Genomic DNA, 18,619 nt, shown 5'->3' with positions numbered 1-18,619 from the left:
AAAACAGTCATTAGATCTATTTTCAATTTCAAATGAAAGGGACTTTTATTTTCCACTGTTTGACAAAGAAGAATGCTGAAGAGTTTATATTCAATAACATTGAAGTAGCAGATTAAAATCAGCTTTATATAAAGCAGCATACCTCCCAGAAACCAAGACACTGACTCTACATGTCCCTTTGTGACTCCAGCAGGCAACTGCTGCATAGTTTTCAGAGCTTTCTAGAGACTTTCAGTAAGGAGTCGTGTCTGAAATCCTGATGCTTGTTTGGTTTTGCCTCTAAGATGCAGGAATCTAAGAACTATTCAGGAATTTCTTGAAAAATATGTTGCAACTTGTGTTAAAGTCATCTGACTGTAATTGCTGAAGCACGTTCCCTCTTTCTACTTGGGAAAGTGTGAGGCTGTTGAAGGTGGTTGGACTGATTTATTCGATTTTGCATTTGGATATTTTCTGTCATCTCAAGCAGTCTTCCTCAGTTTTCTGAGTTTATTTAAATATAAATATAGGTAGATACTTTAAAAAGTGAATGCAAGCAAGACTACCTGGGAAAAACTCAAAAGTTTTTAACGGTGGTAATGTTTTTTGTTGCCGCTTCAAAATTTTGTGTATTAAACAGATTATATTCAGAGTTGCAGCCTCATCTAGTCAGAATAGCATAGTAACCTTCAATTGGTCCAGCTGATCTAGCTGGAGCCACTTTGGCTATATAATAGCATTATATTCATGTGAATGTCAGATTTGACCCCAGCTAGAGAAAATCATTTTGCCATATTGGTGTTTCCATATATTACATGGGACTTTTATAGTGTACATTGTATTTCTGTCTAATATCCAACAACCCTAGGGGCAGGAACACCAGATTAATGGCTCAGGTGTGTACCTTCAGTAATAAGGATAAAAACGCTAAGGAGCAGGGACATAGATCAACTGCAGAAAGATTCAGTTAAAAGAATACTTGCTTAAGGAGGCAGCTGGGGCTCTGAGTTCCAAGAGCTGTTTGAAAATGACCAGTCCTTCACATGATGGGAGCAATATTTCGGATATGAGTAGTATTTATCTATCTTGGATAAAGTTTTATGAAGTCAATAATAATGGGAAATGAATATAGAGTTTAAATGACGTTTTCCTCTGCCATGGCATCACAGTGCCTACAGTATAGTACTGATATGTCCTGATGGCTGTATTTAAGAGCTGAGTAGCAGTCAAACAGGGAAAAAAAGGGTGCAGCTAATAGGACAATAAGTCTCTGTACTCTGCAATAAATATGAACTGCTCCCTCTTACAGAGATCTGCCATTTTAAAAAATACACTGTTTCCTACCTTGTGCATGACTGCATATGTTTTATTGATTTAAAAGTAGTAAAAGGTTTAGAAAAGCCATTCACAGCATCACCAGTTTGGTGCTACGTATAGTAGTGGGTGGCTCCTACCTACACTGAATCAAATCCTGCTCAATTTTGCCCACTGAAAAAGTATTATACTATGTATAAATATATAAAACATTTAGTAAATGTTTTCTCTTTATCTTGTTGCTTACTCTTGCGTAGCATTGCTAGCTTATTCACTGCTTTTTCTCTCTTCATATTAAAAATTGTAAATCAGCTCCACAAATCCACAATAAATTGATGACTTTCTGCCCGGGGAGGTGGTGCAGTCACCGTCCCTGGAGGTGTTCAGGAAACATATGGATGTGGCACTGCGGGATGTGGTTAGTGGGCATGGTGGGATGAGCTGGTGGTTGGACTAGATGATCTTAGCAGTCTTTTCCAATCTTAACGATTCAATGAAACGCAAAACCGTGTGGATTTATGTTTTTGCATTCAATTCCACACAGTTCTAACTATTTCAGTTCTAACTACAATACTTAAACCTGATTAAAATAGTAGACAGACACATGTTAAGAAGCATCACCATTTATAGCAAGATTTGCTAAGATCTGAGGAGCTGTAATTTTGAAATGTTATTTAATTAAGCATTTCAGTACATGTTACAGAGAAGGAACATGCATTTCCTTCTCTCAGGAGATGAATGCTCACTTCAAGCTTGCCAGCACTGCCACCCAAGCTGTCCCAAGTCACTTGTCTGCATGACAGGGGAAAGCGTTACCGCACATCTATCATCCAATTTACACCTTGAAATGACAGCAGCCGGCAAAGAAGACAGCAGAAAAACAATCTTTTGTAGGAATGGGTACGGAATGAGATGATTCTGGAATATTTAAGTGGAGAAGCATGCAACAGGGGCTCTGAATTCCATGGCAGCTCTCTGCGAACGCATGGAGAATGAGACGGGACTTTGGTGGCCTGCCTGGAAAGCCTAATCTCATTTTGGCTTTTATCCACTGCTGCTGATCTGAACTTAGAGAGGGTCAGACTGCTCCCCTCTCACCCGCACCTGAGCACAGGTCACGTGCGTTTGTATAGAGCGACGTTCCTTTAAGCTTATATGTTTACTGAGCGCTTCCACCGCCTGCCTTTATGCTCGAGGTTAGGCTGCGTGTGAAACCCGCGCCTGAGAGACGGGCCGGTTCCCGCGGTACCGCTTCTCTCACGCTCCCAGCGGGCGGGGAGACAGGCCGCCGCTACGGCCGGGCCGAGGGCTCCCCGCGAGGCGCGGCCGGCCGGCAGGGGGCGCGCGGCGCGGCCGTCACCCGGCGATTGGCGGTACGCGCGGGGCTCCCCCTGGCGGCGGCCGGCAGCAGCGCGCGGGCGGGGGGCGCGGGGCGGCGGCGGGGGCCGGGCAGGGCGCGCTCCGCAGGCGGCAGCGCCTCGCAGCCGGCGGCGGCGGCCCGCCCCTCTCCTGCCCGCCTCTCCTCGCCGGGCAGTGCCGGCACGGGGACCCTCCGCGGTGGCCGCCGCCTCTTCGCCCGCTCCGTGCCTCCTTCTCGCCTGGTACCTGCCGGTGAGCGCCGCCGGCTCGCCCCGCCGAGAAGTCTGGGCGCCCCGCAGCCCTCGCTGCTGCTCCCCATGGGGATCCGGGAGTTCCCCAACGGCTCCGCGCGGGGCAAAGCAGCCACCCTGTGAGTACGGCCGCGGGGCGGGCGGGAGGGACCGGGACACCCATCCACCCCATCCCACCCCAGCCCATCTCGCGGCACCTGCGGGGAAAGTTGTCGGAGCCGCGGGGCCGCCGCCCTCCGGAGCACGCGCGGCGGCCCCTGACGGCCCTCTCCCGTCCCCCAGCGGCATGCGGCGCTCCCCCGATGTCAGCCCGCGGCGGCTGTCCGACATCAGCCCGCAGCTGCGGCAGCTCAAGTACCTGGTGGTGGACGAGGCCATCAAAGAGGACTTGAAGTGGTCCCGCTCCGTGGAGGACCTCACCAGCGCTTCCGTGGGGCTCACCTCCATCGAGGAGAGGATCCTCCGCATCACCGGCTATTACGGCTACCAGCCCTGGGCCGCCAGCTACAAACGTGAGTCCCGGCGCGGGGCTGCCGGGGGTGGGGGGGGCTGAGTTTGCGCCCGCAGCCCTCGGGCAGGGGCTGGGGCTGGGGCTGGGGCTGGGGCTGGGGTGCGGGACTGCCCTCAGCTGCGAGTTACGCTGCTGAGAGCCGAGGGACGGGCGCTGGTGGCAGCGCTGCGGGAGCGCCTGGGGTGTCGATCTCTGCGTTTGTGGCAGCCCCTCCGCGCTCATCCGCACGCTGTTTTCTGAAGTGATGTTTTAGGAGACTGTCAGATTTTCACAGCGTTTCGTCTCGTTTTTAATGCCTTTCTTGCGTCTGTGGAACTGTTTCTTCCGTATTTCTGCACTCGAGCGAGAAACTTACTACGATATGAGCGAGAAGCCCAGCTGTGTTCCCCATAGGCATGACTTAAAAAGGCAGCGAGACCTCGGGGGGCTGTGATACAGCAGCCAGTGCTTTCGCATGTAACGCTCCCTATCTTGCCTGTCTTTTATCTCCGAGGGGATAACTGCATGAGTTCAGGAGCTCTAAAAATAAGTTGCCCATTAACTGAAGTCATAAAAGTATCTTTAGTTGTTTTAATGTTGTCTGTCGCAGGGTTTTTGTTGTTGAAATGATCGGGCTCTAACAGAAGTGGTCGCTTTGCTGGGGATGTGGGCTCTGACCAAGCGATTGCTTTCACGTTGTGCTTTCCTAAGTATGAAGTGTAAACATCCTGAAATGTTTGCTCGTGGATGATCTCCTTGCAAGTGTGCTACATCATGAAAGTGATGCAAGAAAGCGTGGTACACAGTATTTGCTCCATTTTTCCACTGAGGAAGGGCTACTTTTGATTGTAAATAGGGCTTTACTGATGAAAATTCTTCTGTAAGAGCCTTTCTTTTTTTCTCTCTTTTTTTTTTTTTTTCTCATTATTTTTCAACACAAATATCTGATATTTGCTACTTTACTCATAGGCAGTATGGGATTTCTGTAAGAGCAGTTCCAATGTATGGATAGGGACCATTCCTGAGAGTAAAGCTTTTCAGGATCAGATGGTGTGGTGGTGCCAGATTCAGTTGGATGTTGGTGCCTGGATCTGACACAGTGACTAATAGTCCAGCTGAAATCGCACTGAGCCACTGTGGCAGATCCTTCTGAAATAATAAAGGTCATGCGAACTCCTCAATTACAACTTTGTGTTGAAATGTATAACTGTGTCTGAAGAAGTTAATTGCAAGTCTAAGCTTGCTAGTCTCTTACATTTTCTCTTGTAGCTCATTCTGAATAACAAAAATGCATACTGGAGTTGCAGTGGAACACAAAATACCCAAATTGTCTGAGTTTCTTAAGTTTGTGCTAAACAACGATAGGTAATAGGAAGTCATTGTTATTGAGTTGATAGAGATATAGGAAAAAAAAAAAACAAAACAAAACCAAAACACCCAAAAAAGAAGTCCCATCTCTCTAGCTGATTGAAGGTGGCGTGGCTGAAGCAGAACTGCGTTGATGTATATCAGCTGAAGAGCTGACTGAATGCGTGTAAATAAGGTAAATCATCTAAAGTGGGAAAATAACTTTGGAACGGCTACTTTCAAACCTCTTTAAAGAGCCCATTGATTTGGGTTTAGGCAGTTAGGCTTGGGATATGGATTTCCTTGTGACTTTCAATTTAAGTGGTTTAATTGGCCCAAGAACTGCTATCAAACAATTTTTATTAAGCTCAAATTACTCCCTTGTGCTTTTTGTCATCTTATTGTGTGTGCTTGTAGACGTTTGTGTTGTTGGCACTCAGTAAGTAATGAGTGTAATTAATGAATTGCATGAATAATGAATCTGCATTCTGGAAAACAAGTCAGTAATCTTGTCTGATCTGATCAAATTTTATCTGCATATTTCTATGACGTTCTTATTGTAATTAAATCACCTGCAGGGCTAGATCTCTCTCTCTCTCTCTCTCTCCCTTTTTTTTTTTTTCTTCCACACAAGGCAGTATTCCTCATATACATCATTTAGACTGTTTATATGTATTTAAAATTGAGACATCCAGGAAGCTGTTAGTTTTTAATGAAACTCCGTGAAGGTAACCATGAAATGTAATCATGGGGAGTGTTGCCACGATCCCCAAACTGTCTTGGAGACTACTCCTGTTGGGGTGGTAAAGGACTGACCTTTTAAAAGGGGTTCGGATATCTCAAGGTTACGGACCAGTGCCTGTGTTTCACACACTCATAAATAAGATGGAAAGAGGGGAGGAAGAAGTGAAAAATTGCCAAAATCATAAAATACAGATTGGATAGAAAAGGAAAGGACTCTGCATTGCTCTAGGAGGACTGACTGAGTCAGGTGAATAGCCCAGATGTTAACAAATGACACTCAGTATCACAAATAGAAGACTCCTGTTCCCTGAAACTGCTAAAAAGACCAGTGCAGCTTATTAAGTTTCACATCACTTCATGAGCTTCTGAGAGGGAATAGGCTGCAACTGTATGCAGCTCAGTGAAGACCTCTGCTGTTAGTCTGTACTTGCAAACTGGATTTTAGGAACTGGAATAATGTAATGTGCTTTTGTGTTATTATGATGCCTTCAGAGAATTTAGTGATAGAGCCTGGTGAAATATTGTGCAATATTGGTTATTAAAAAAAAAAAAAAAAGATTAAAGAAGGCTCTAAAATGAGTAAGGGAAAGAATGCAGGCAGTCTATAAAGAGTCTCAAGAGTTTTGGCTGTTCATCTTAAAGAGGTAAGAACAGCAGTGTGTAAGGTAATGGTGCATGTTGCTCAGGCATATAGAGAGTTTTTCTTCTTACTGTGTCAAAAGAGAAAAACAGATGGACGCTAAAGCTGAAAAGCCATCAGTTAATAATAGGGAAAATGTTTTTTAAAGAAACATAGCTTTTGTTTTTGAGATATTAAATTCAAGGGATGTTGATCTTGCCACTGCTGTAAATTACAATAGTTTGGGAAAATATTGGAGAGAATATTAAGCTTCAGAATATAAATTAGTGGGAGAGGTGGGCCACATTCTTCCTGAGGGTCTCTTGCACTTTCCTTCATAGCCTCTGCCCATCTTCAGAAAGAGGATAGGAGTGTGGCACGATCCAATCTAGCAGTTCTTTCTTTTCTGAAACTCTTGCTACTGAGTTTCAGTGTAAGTAAATATGGGAATAACTGCTCTTGACTCTAAATCAAATATTCGTACTTTTTTCCATGGGGATAGTTTGCAGCATCTGACTTAAATTCTCAAATGCAATAGCAGGGGGGAAGAAATATGCAAGATGCAGTAGAATCAGTCTGATACAGGTGTGTCAGTGATAGTACTCAGTATTTATGCAATCATCAATATCAATGAGAAGTATGTTAATTGACTTTTTTTTTTAATTAGCACATAGTGATCAAATAATTTCATTTAAAGAAAAAAAGAACCAACAAAATTTGTAGATCCCATTAAAACAGCCTATTTGTTGTTTGTAGATCAAACCGTCATTAGGGCTGTATCATCAGTGCTGCTCTCTTTCAGGGAGGTGAAATAAATTACCATGGTTTCTCTCTCTCTAAAAGCCTGTGAGTTATGTTTGACAGGAAAGACAAGGTGAACAACCATATTTTAAGTTTCCATTTGGTACCAGAGTAGGAATTAGGCTTCTAAATGCTTTTTAGAAGTGTATTACCTAAGAACTTTTCTGCACTTGAAACACAGCTGTCACCGAACTGTTGAACTGTCTTGCTGATCTGTATGAAAGGCTTTCTATTGTAATTACTGTAGCAGTTGATGGGAAGCTTGTTTCCACCTGAAACACACACAGCTAGCACCACTGTCAAATGTCATTTTTTACATTGGCTAGGACTGTTCTGTAGTTATCACAGTTTGTCGTTACGTGATTAGTATTTTAAATACATCGATGTGGATTTGAGTCAGCTATCCCAGTTTTGCAGTCTGCCCTTTCCTACAGATCATCTACACACATCTACTCCTTGTTTAAGATTAGGGTCTGTATTCTAAAGGAGGGACGTTTGTGTATCGTTAGGATGTGTTCTTAAATACAGACTTGTTACAGACAGATCAGTGTTATAGTTGTCCCTCTCTCCTTTTGGATGCTCGAGAGATCTCCTAGCATCACACTTCCATTCAGTTCCATACTTTGTGTGGTTACACGTGTGACCCTCAGAAAGATTATTAGGTAAATAGCATGTACTTCTAATTCCCCTCAGTGCTATCTAGTAGGAGCTGACTTCAGTACGTAGTTCATGGCTTGTGAACATTTCTGAGACTTCGACCTGGGACGTAATTCCAGGTTGCTGCAGTGACTTCTTCTAAGCGGCCTGCTGTTCTTCAAGTGGAATGGAAAGATTGTGTCCACCAGTTTTGAATACTTCTTGCTCTACTCCTCCCTGCTAGCTAAAGAGTGGTTCTCTATTTTCAGTGTTTCTCTAGTGCTACTTCAACAACACAACAAGCTGTGTGGTTTTAATGCCCAGATTATCAGCCTACTATTCGTACAGCATGTAGCACAGAAGGTCTTGACCTGGAGATGGAATTAAATGCTATTACCAGTGTAATATAAACAACATGCTGGAACACATTGGCTTACAAATCTTCAGAATGTTTCTCAGAAAGCATGAATGTCTGACTATGAAAATGTCACAGTTACTGAACTTAGATATCCTTTCAAGGGAGTATTGGTTTGAACTAATTAAAAGTTTGAGATTTTAGCTTTACAAATAGAAGTTAGACCAGTGCTTACAGCTGATTCTCCTTATGGTCTGCTTTTCATGTGAAATTCATGCTGAATGCTCTAATTTTCACAGTTGTTAGAAGCAAATCCAATGGGGTTATGAATCAGGATAAAAATACACGTGTGAAATTTGTCTGAATAATTTTTGTAGTATTTACAGCTGAGAGAGAACTTAACTTGTTTTTGAGCTGGCACACTGTAATCTCCAGAAGTTCAAAGACAGAAAAGGAGCAGTTCTCTCCAGGGGAAGCCGTCTTCAGGCCAACTGTGAGCAAATAATTTAAAACTGATAACTTGTTTTCCACTACATAAATATGAAGGTCACGCTCTTAGAACTGATGCAATACTTTGATGATATCCTTCATGTTGCTGTTCCTAAACTCAAGTGATTACATGGGAATCGTGGTTTTCAGGTGAGAACATGGACTAACCTCTAGATATTTTAGAAACACTTGGATATATGCCCTGGTGTCAATTTACAGGTCAAAATTCCCCAGGAGTTTAAAAGAGAAGTAAAAATATGCGCCTTACCTCATTGTTTTAAGCCAGATTTATGATTTTCAAGGCTTAATTTGTTTTTTCTTCTTGATGCTCTCTGGCAATACTAACATAACTAATTGTTCCATTAACAGAAAAAACTAAACAAAGCCTGGTCGCTCTTACAGGCAAAGTAATTGATTGCATTGCAACTTGAAAAGTATTGTGGCATAGTTAATTCAAGTGTCACTCTAGTTGTCTGTTGCAAGCTAAATCTGTGTGTGATTTTTACATAAACCAGGACTGTTACTGGCTTACATCCATGGGACAGCTCACACAAAAGCTCCTGGAGCCGTTTCCCCATATGTATGGCACTCATTGTAGCTGAGAATAACTCTTCTCAAAAATATTCTATCAAAATACTCCAGAGACCTGATCCTAAGTTTGCAGTGAGTGTCCCAAAATGCTAAGGGAGACTTTTCTTTATGTTTTATTTTTCTATTGGTAAGAGAGCCCCTTGGCTCCTATGGACTTTATCTCTCCGGTGGCCTTGCAGTTGAAAATGAGAGTGGAAGAGCAAAATCTGGCTAGAAGAGATAGGGCAAAGGAGTACAGGGGATTAATGCTGAGCAGCCACAGAGATACTGCACAGATATTTAGGCAGAGATCAAACAGCCTGTTATAAGTTTCTTCTTCAAGACAATTCCGATGGAAAAAAGACTTGAGGTTCCCTGACTTTTTCAGGTGGTAAGGAAAATATCTTTGGGCCCATACTAAGCAGAAAACTGCTTCCTTTTATCATTTGGGCTTAATTAATCATGGATTTCAAGTTTTAAACTGTCTATGGGCTAATCAAGCAAATTGTAATTTAGTCTGATTTACTAAACATTTTGAATTATTTAGTAAATGCTTGGGAAATTGTAAATGTTTAGTGAATGTGTTTACTAAACACATTGTAGTTTAGTAAACAAATACTACAATTGAGTAGTGTTACCACCACTTTTAGCTAGGCAGTCAAGTAAACATTTTTTTTTTTTAATATTGAGTTTTTACAGTGAAGAAACTTAACAATTGCAACCCACAAAATGCATACTTTTTTGTTTGTTGATTATTTAAACAAATTAATTGGTTGCTTTCTGCATTTTTTTCTTCCATGCAGCTCTAATTACATGCCATGTGCAGCATGCTACTTATGCATAACAGTACATGGAACAGCAATTAGGGAGCTCTTGGCTGTCAGCATTAGCTTTATATCCCTTAGCATCAATGTTAACACTGAATGTTGGTTTTTTCAGTGGAATATACCACTGAAGTCTCTATCATAAAAATCTACTAGGACTACTTGTGTTAATGAAGCTGAGGCTCATGTTAGCAAGTCTGAGGAAGTGTTAACTAGCATTTGAGACTCCTTTTGCTGGTGAACTGTGTGAACATTATATATAGATGTGTATGTTTATATTTTAAGTAGAAATGTGAATATGTTGAATAATTAATGTCTTGAATCCATACTAATGGATTGTTAGTAAAAAACAACTGTTAGCCTATTGATACAGTGTAATGAGGGAGCAAACTAGTTTGCTTGAACTGTATTTGGGAACTATTAAGGGTTAAACAAATGTTTATTTTTGAAGCAATTTTACATCAAGTTTTTGAAGCTGTGTTTGTCTTTAGTGAGGAATCTTTCCTGTGTCAAGGGCATTTCTGCAATAAATCTGGAGTGTACCTTGTGATATGTGTAGCAGCGTTGCAATCTGGCTGCAGAGTTTGTGCTGAAATATCGTCATATCAGATATTGTTGTGTAATGGGAATATTACTGAAAGACAAAAGCACAAGGAAAGACTACTGGTTCCAGATGTTTATCTTCTTGAAATTGCTTAGTGCATTGCCATTGAAGCCCATTAACCTCAATGGTAGTTTCACCAGATTCTAGTTGTTGTGATCTAATCTGTCTTTAATATAATAGGTGTTTTTGTTTCATATTCCTGATGTAAATCACAAGCTTCTATATCTACTGCCAATTAATGGAAATCGGATAGGTCTCAGGATGAAAAGAGGGAGAGAAGAGTTACATAAAGGCAACTTTGTCCCTCCTGCATAGAGCTCTCCCCTGAAGGATCTGAGGATGTAGTTCTGGCCCTCTCTTTGCAAGTGGAAGCCATAGGCTTTCTGCTATTGCCAGTGAACGATTACAACTCTGAGAACAGTAAAACAATGAGCCCTTTGGTTTGGAGAAAGATCCTACGAGGCTAACCATTCCCTGGGTGGGAACCATGATCTGCAGATAATTTTCTACCTTATTGTAGAACCTGATTGCAGGGATGGTGTTCCCTGAATTCATTTTCTTTAAACTTTAGATGCTGCACTTGGCCATCTCCCCTTATGAAAAAAAAAGTTCACTTAAGTGATTTCAGACTCTTCAGTTTTCTCCTGGCCTTGAGGAATCATAGGGTTCATTTCTGTACCAAATCTGTCTTATTTTTTACATCCAGTTGTATTTTTTTCCTATTACTATTTCTGGTCAGTGTAAGAATGAGGCTTTTTCTGATAATGCCTATTTCAGTAGTTTAGGGATTTAGGTGGCTTAACATTTGGAAAAATAAGGATGACATCATATAGCCAACAGGAAATATTAGCTCAGTAAGTCCATCGTACAAGGCAAGATAATTTGATTCTTCGAGCTCCTCCAGAACCAGGGCATGTAACTTGCTGCAAGTGAAAAAATTGCATTCTTCCTAGTAAGGCCTTGATCTTGCAATTAACTATTCTCATTGCTGTAATTGGCTCTTGTGCAATAGTTTGTGAAAACAGGCCTTAACGTCCAAACGGAGCAACCTTGTTTTCCATTTTGAAAAGCGTTGCAAAATCCTGACAATCCTACTACCATATGGATAATAGCTAGTAGAGGTAATTCAATAGTAATATTCCAGAGAGTTTTATCTTTTCTTTCTCTGCTTTGACACTGGAAATAGCACTGATTTGGTGCTTTTCCTCAGTGTCTCCTACACAACAGCTAAAGGTACCGAAGTAGTGTGGAAGCTGAACTTGTCTGCTTTCTGTCTATGCTGGAGCACGTCTATATGTTTTACTTTTAACCTGGCTGGCAGTGATGCTGTTGTGAGCCCCAGCATACTGTGACGTGGCTTTGCCAGGTCCATGAATGGAATGAATGGATCATGGGCTTGTGCTCAGGTGCAAAGTGGATTAAGAGCCTACCTATCCCTTCTGAGATCTTGAGCTTACAAGATGCTGTCTTCATGGTCATGTCCTGAATCCTTATATTCAGTACAATTAGCTGCTTACAGATTTCTACTCTAGCTGAAGTAGTGCCAGAATTCAAATCACTCATCCACTATTTGCACCATTACTTGCCAGGAAATAAAGATTCATCATGGCTTTATGACTTCAATGGTTCTCCTGCTCACTTCATGCAAGTCTTTTGAAAGCTTTGAGGTTGATTTATTGAAATATACAACCATTAATACCTGTACTTTTTAGGGCAAACTAACATGGTAATATAGTCTTTCTGGTAATTGTCTTAAATGTATCTAGACAATAGTTACCACTTATGGTTTCAGATAGCATATTCCATGGAAGAGTAATTAATAACAGCAAATGTGTTTTTCCTTGTCTTTCTGCTGTACTTGTTTTTGGCTATATAGTGTTTAACAATATCCTGCTGTCCTGGTGACTACTCAGTTGAGGATCTTTCTTCCTTTCAGAAACAAGAAGCTTATAATGTAAAGAAATACATTTCAGATGCTAGTTAAATTGGAGAAATTACAAAGTAAGGTAGAACTAGGAAAAGGTGTGCATACTGTTGAAGTCCTGCTCTAACTATATGAACATGAGTTTGTGTACTTAAATTAACATGGAAAAATAGAACTACTGTTGCACAGCACAAGGGACTTCAGGAGGCTATCTTTTTTCAGCTTGCTGCATTATCCTGGGAGAATGTATGAGGAGGGCACCAATACCTCTCAAATCACTGTATTTCCCTGGTTGGCTTGTAAGGCCTATAATAATCCTCTTACAGGTGCAACATAGAATTTGACCTCCAGCTCCTGCTCATAAAATTATTTTGCTGTCATTTGAAGACCTGAATAAAAATTGTCCCAGAAGGCTAAAAATCGAAGAAGAAATTTGAAATTTTATTCTGTTACTTTTTTGAAAAACAAAACCAAAAACTTGTTCAAAGTTATTTTCTAGCTGCTTAGTTTATTTAATAAACAACTTCTGTATTTGCTTTTCTTGTGTCACGCAGAAAGGAAATATACTTTGCTGTTGTAAACTTTATACCCTAGTCACATGTCGTTCAGTATCTGTAGAAAATCCTTTACTTCTGGCAAATTTTGAAGTCAACAAGTAGAAGGCTCTGTATGTGTTTGGACTTTGTACACTGAGGAGTAGTCTTCTGTTTAATATTTCTCCAAATGGAAACAAAAATGGGATGTAAGTCATGGCAGTGTGAAGAAGTATGTTCTCAGCAGAGAAATCTAGGGACAAGAAACAAATACAGATCACAAGTATCGCATTAGGATCAATACTTGGGACCTTCTCTTTTGGTTAACTGTATATTAGAAATTGAATTTCACTGGAAATAGTTCTGGAAACAGTATTAGGCATCCTGTATTTATTCCCAGAAAGTTCAGAAGATGAAAAAATTTTTGCATGGCATCTTTATAGGAATCTTTTCTAGCTATATTACTTTAAAATGACATATAGCAGATGATGTTTTCTTTCTGCATGTCAAATTGCTCAACATCCTACACTTCTTTAGAAGTGCATTATCTCTTGTCTACAAAATAAAAATACATTAGAAGTGGGAATTATATCAGAATCTCCAAAGTGTAAACCTAGACTTTCTTATGACTCCCCAGGAACCTTTTACTTCCTGATGAAATTACTACACAAAGGAAACTGGGAAAAGCATCTCTACTAGAATGCTCCTTGCTCAAAGTAATGTATTGTTCAGCTTTATGCTCACAAATATGAGAAAATTAGAAAGTATGAGATTAATCCCTGCCTAGTCGATGACATTTCTTGCATTAACCTTATTCAAGCCAGGCTCGTCAGGTTTAAGTCTTTGAGTTTGCCTTTTAAGCTGGCTTTCTGCTTTATGTGCTGATTATCTGTTCCTAAGGCAACTGCATCATATTACACCTACCCATACATGGTCTTTATTGTATGTTCCTGAGAAGCTCTGTTTAAATTATAGAATAATGATTTCTTTTAATAGATGTGCAATTTTAATTTTCTTTCATCTCAAAGTTGGTATTTAATTAGCACTTAATAGCTTGTCCCAACATAGGTGGAAAGCATCTACAGCAATTAAGAAGAGACTATTCTTTTTTTTTTTTATTGTTTAGAAAGTTGGCTACTCAGAGCCGAGTGTTGCAAGGAGGAAGAACACATCTACAGCTATTTGTAGTTGTAGGAGTTGAGGATTGAGACCTCTAACAGAGCACACAGTGGAAGCAATGGAACAGGAGGAGAACATCTTCAGATAGGGCTGTTAACAAACAGAAAATAGCTAGTTCCCTAAGCCCCACTCCTTTGTTTATGCTAAATCATTGTTAGTGTCTTTCCATTTCAGAGGAGGACCTATGCTAGTGTGGGGGACAGTGGATGGATTTGGTGCTGAAGCCTTTTGGAACAGTAACAGGAAGGTAGCAAGGGGAGTGGTGAGGCTTTGATAACCCTGACTCAATCAATTTAGGTGTGAGAGAAACACATTGAAACAGACCTCCATGCAAACGTGGGCACAGAACAGTGCGTAGTGTTTTCCTGAAGAAACGTGAAGTGACACTGAAGTAACAATGTTGTATGTTCAGATTAGGTATCTGGTTGTTGCTAAACTATCGCACTACAGAAACGTGCAAGTAGCCTACCGAATGCATCATTGAGAACTTCCTGGTAAACTTCAAAATCTATCAAGCAAAGCTGGATGGTTGGGTCAACTATTCATGTCTTCGTTGTATTTTCAGAGATTGAAATTACTTAGTCCTCATACTGGTAAAAGTCTTGAAAGAAGCCAAAATAAATTTTGCCTGACTAAAATGAGCAACTAATGGCTTGCTGAATACTGCAGTCTGAATGGAAAATTAGGGTTCTGATTTCAATGTCGTTGTAATAGGTCTGTGAAAACTGGGCAGTTTGTCAGGCTTGGACACTCTAAAACTTCCAGATAATCTCAGGAGTAAACTAGCTGAAGTATTTTCACAAACATAATGTGCTGTCCCAAGCTCAGCATCTCTTCTATTCTAATGCCTTTTTGCACTTTTCAAATGCAAGTGCACAGTGGCTGGATCTGGTCCCAGCTTGCAGCTGAAATCAGTCCCATTGTAACTGTTTATGTAAGCATGTACAGTAAATTCATTTTCAGCTAAGTTCATTTCCACTGTAGTTAATCTGTCAATCTAATAAATTATTTTGTTTTCTTCACTTTTTTTCCATGCGATTAAAGAGTGGGTGTGTGATCCCCAAGTATAAAAAAGTGAAATCCTTAAGCTAGGTGAGAAGAGTATCAGAGCCTTAACTCTTTTTGTTTTGAACCAGTTTAATCACAAATGTTGTTGCAAATCTGATTTTAAACATTTACTTCTTTTGGAGTTTTGACAGAAGCTTAGCCCAAGTTGCATGCCCAGCAGTAGGAATTGTACAAGAATAAGAGATTTATACCAAGAGAGTTGTTATTAGTCAGTACCTTAGATATTAACTACTCTATCTGAACCACTGTGCATTGAGATATAATTGGAAGATACAAAAACATCAGTTCATTGCAGGAAGGCTTCTTTCACTTCAAATGTGTATATCTCAGCACAAGGTGAAAACAGCTGCACTGTAATCTGCTTTCTGCAATAGGAGCTAATTTTACTAAAAGCAAATGAATTGTATAGGGCTGAGCTCATTGTTGAAGCTAGACAATTTATCTGACAACAGCCAACCTTTTAATACCTGATCTTTCTTCCTTTTTTGTCATTGTTTATGTATGTCTTACAGGTTAAATTACTCTGCTATCTCTTAAGTGTATTTTCATTACATACCTTTTCAGAGTTAAAATTGGAGCAATTCCCAACCATTACCTACTTCAAATAATATTTCTCAGCATTGCTTTTATGAGCCTTTGAGACTAACTACTGAACAAAGTTTAAACCTTAGTTACTTTTCATCTCTCATGATTTTTAAGTTAGTAATGTTACACTGATATTATAAATATTATGGACTTAATCCAATAATCAAAATAATAACTGAAAATACCTGTGGATGTAAGTACAGTCACACATCTGCTTTATATTTAAAAGATAGATCTGCTTTATATTTAAAGGATGGGTCTTCAAATTCCTTTTTTTCCTGCAGTTAAGTAACAGCTACTTGTATTTCCTTTGAGCTGCTGAGATCTGAGGAAATGTTTCTGCAACCTGAAAAAAAAGTATATATGAGTAACTTAAGCTTCATAGCAGCTGTGACTGAAGTTGTGAATTTGTGTATGTAAACTTCCAGTATGCAAATTATTTGTTTTGCTCCAAATAACTGATTTCTACTGACTGTTAATGAAACATTTTGTGGAAAATATCTATGTATTATTCTTCATTACACAAAACATTGTTTTTGTTTGTCCATGGTAGTTACAGTCATCTAGAAGATTTCATCATTGCCGTTTTATACATATTGAAAGTCAATTTCTGTGTAAATAATGCAAATATTTTTTCTGAGCATATGTAGATGATTTAATTGTGGATCAAAATAATTCAGTTCTCAATTCATTTTGTGCATCCCAACATAATAACATAATCGTTATTTTTGTTGGCTTTTTTTCATCATTCTGGTTTTGTCAGTTTTCCAGGATGTAATGTAATCCAAAGTAATTCACATGTGTAGAGAAATTAAGTTTGATACAACAGTCCATCTATATATAAGGCAAAATCCTTGTGACAGGGGGTTCTTCGCAATTTATTTAATGCAAATTGAAAACTGTCTGAAGTAGCTGATGGATGTTTGAGTTATGTGGGGAAAAAATGTTGGTAATGTTTCTGAGCAATTAGGCGTGATAGCACCAAAATTAGACCTTTGATATCCTGTTTGTTAGAAGTTCTATTACCTTAAGTAACACTCTTCAAATCAAGTACATCATTTGATTTATTTATACTGATTCTCTGTTGATTTCAGTGGAATAAAATACTACTTAAGCAGCACAAGCTTGTAGAATCCAGCTTAAAATAACCAGTCTAAAAAAGATAGGTATACTCTGTATCCCAAATGCAATATTTGAAAAGAATCTGTGGTACTGTAAGTACCACATTTTTATGATCAAATTAAACACGAGGCTCAGATACCTTTCCCTCACTTGGAGTGTTCTTAGCAAGGCAAGACAGGAATCCACAGTACTCTTTCCCTTCCTTTGCTTAGTGATTTAGTCTGTGCATGCATAAAACCACATGTATCCAAGTCAAGACTGTAATCCTGATGTTACAGTGCACTGGACTTTTTCATTGTTTTGGGTATAAACACACTGATTCAAACAAATTTGTGTGCTTGCAGTGCTAGCTTATGTTTTTGGGATTTTAACAGCATTACCTTGGTGAAAACTGTCCTTGAATAGAAACAGTTAAGTTTTCTCATAACAAGTACCCTGAGAGAACATTATGTAATGATCCACACTGACATTTTTGGGTAGTTTCTTTGTACTGGTTGATTGTTCTTACAGCCCATTTTCCCTCTCCATTTCTAATCACTGAATTCATTTGCTTGTATAAAGCCCATTAGTTTTGCACTGAATTTATTGTCTTTATCATAGCTATAGATTTGTTCATCTAAGGCATCTTACAGAAGTCCTAATTTAGCCTTTTCTGTGGTTGCAGCACTGAATATTGTGGGTTGACAGGCAGTTATTTTGAACTGCATACAGCACTCTTTGGTGTTCATAGAAAAAATGGAAAAATGAGTAAGGAAACCTGAAGTCTATGTAATGTCCTTTTTACCCTACTTCTGCTTGTCTAGGAAGGCAGAAGGAAGGCATCAGAAAATAAAGCTGTGCTATTTTCCTATGACTAAACCTTAGCCTGTTTTAGCTGTTGTGCTAAGAAGTCTGTAAGAACCACAATGTATTTAAAATGGCAGAAAGTTCCCCAGCTTGGGTACTGAGTAGAATTCAGAGGCAGATGTTTTAATGCAGAAATGTGCATTGAAAAATGATTTCAAAATACTACAGAAGTTTTTGTGACAAACACAACATGGTGCATAATGCTGAATGTGAGATGTGTAATTTGAAATAATGTGGTGATAACACTGAGTGGTAATGTGCCATTGAGTACGAAACAGAAATATAATACAAGGTACTTTCTGAATGGAAAAAATGCCTTGCCCCAGTTACATAAATGCCTCTTCAACACAACTTAAGGGAGCTTTTTCTGCAATCATAATGAGGAATTTTGACATTTACAAATGACTTCTTATTCAGTAAGTTCTGGGATCCACAGACTGGATGCTGGAACTAAAAAGTATAATTTCAATGAGTTCATTTGTCGAATCCTAAGTCAGACACGTTTACTCTGAGCTGGTACTCCTGTAAATCTAGACTTTATAACACTAAGATATAATCCATTACCACTTGCAGCACTTACTGCAGTGGTATTACTTGTGGAAAAGTTACGTTTCTATCCACTACTTGGGAATTTCCATGATTGATACAAATGTTTTGGCAGTTGATGTCTCACAGGTTTGGATAAAATAATCTGATAGCTTGACTGAATGCTGTGAGATAACATAAAGGTACTGTATAATTCATGATAAGTGATATGGGATCATTTTCTTTGGCCATGCAGAATACAATGGAGATTATTGTTGAGTTTCTCACTGATTCACTTCAGAATGAATGAAAAGGTAGAATGGGATTAGATAATGATAGCAAATTGGTAGTGAAATGATGTTTTGCTAATTAGTATTTGTTTTGTGACTAAACTGAAAAACGAAGAATAACAGAACATGGTATCATCGTACTTGCATCTTCTAACAGCAAACAAA

The 18,619-nt window shown here is 39.6% G+C and overlaps 1 protein-coding gene across 2 annotated transcripts in view; it reads left to right on the top strand.

Moving 5' to 3' along the window:
• Positions 1 to 2,747: 2,747 nt before the first annotated feature.
• The window catches only part of SLC35F3 (solute carrier family 35 member F3), a 147,708-nt gene continuing 131,836 nt past the window's right edge, over positions 2,748 to 18,619 (top strand). For both annotated transcript variants that reach the window (XM_031591928.2, XM_031591939.2), the window contains exons 1-2: positions 2,748 to 3,022; positions 3,186 to 3,415. In XM_031591928.2, the coding sequence (XP_031447788.1) occupies positions 2,970 to 3,022; positions 3,186 to 3,415 (283 nt within the window). In that variant the 5' untranslated portion in view covers positions 2,748 to 2,969. The remainder of the gene's footprint in view (positions 3,023 to 3,185; positions 3,416 to 18,619) is intronic.

The sequence above is a fragment of the Phasianus colchicus genome, chromosome 2 (genome assembly GCF_987193195.1).
Source record: "Phasianus colchicus chromosome 2, bPhaCol1.hap1.1, whole genome shotgun sequence".
In the NCBI taxonomy this organism is placed as follows: domain Eukaryota; kingdom Metazoa; phylum Chordata; class Aves; order Galliformes; family Phasianidae; genus Phasianus; species Phasianus colchicus.
This window is presented reverse-complemented; position numbering and strand designations above follow the sequence as displayed.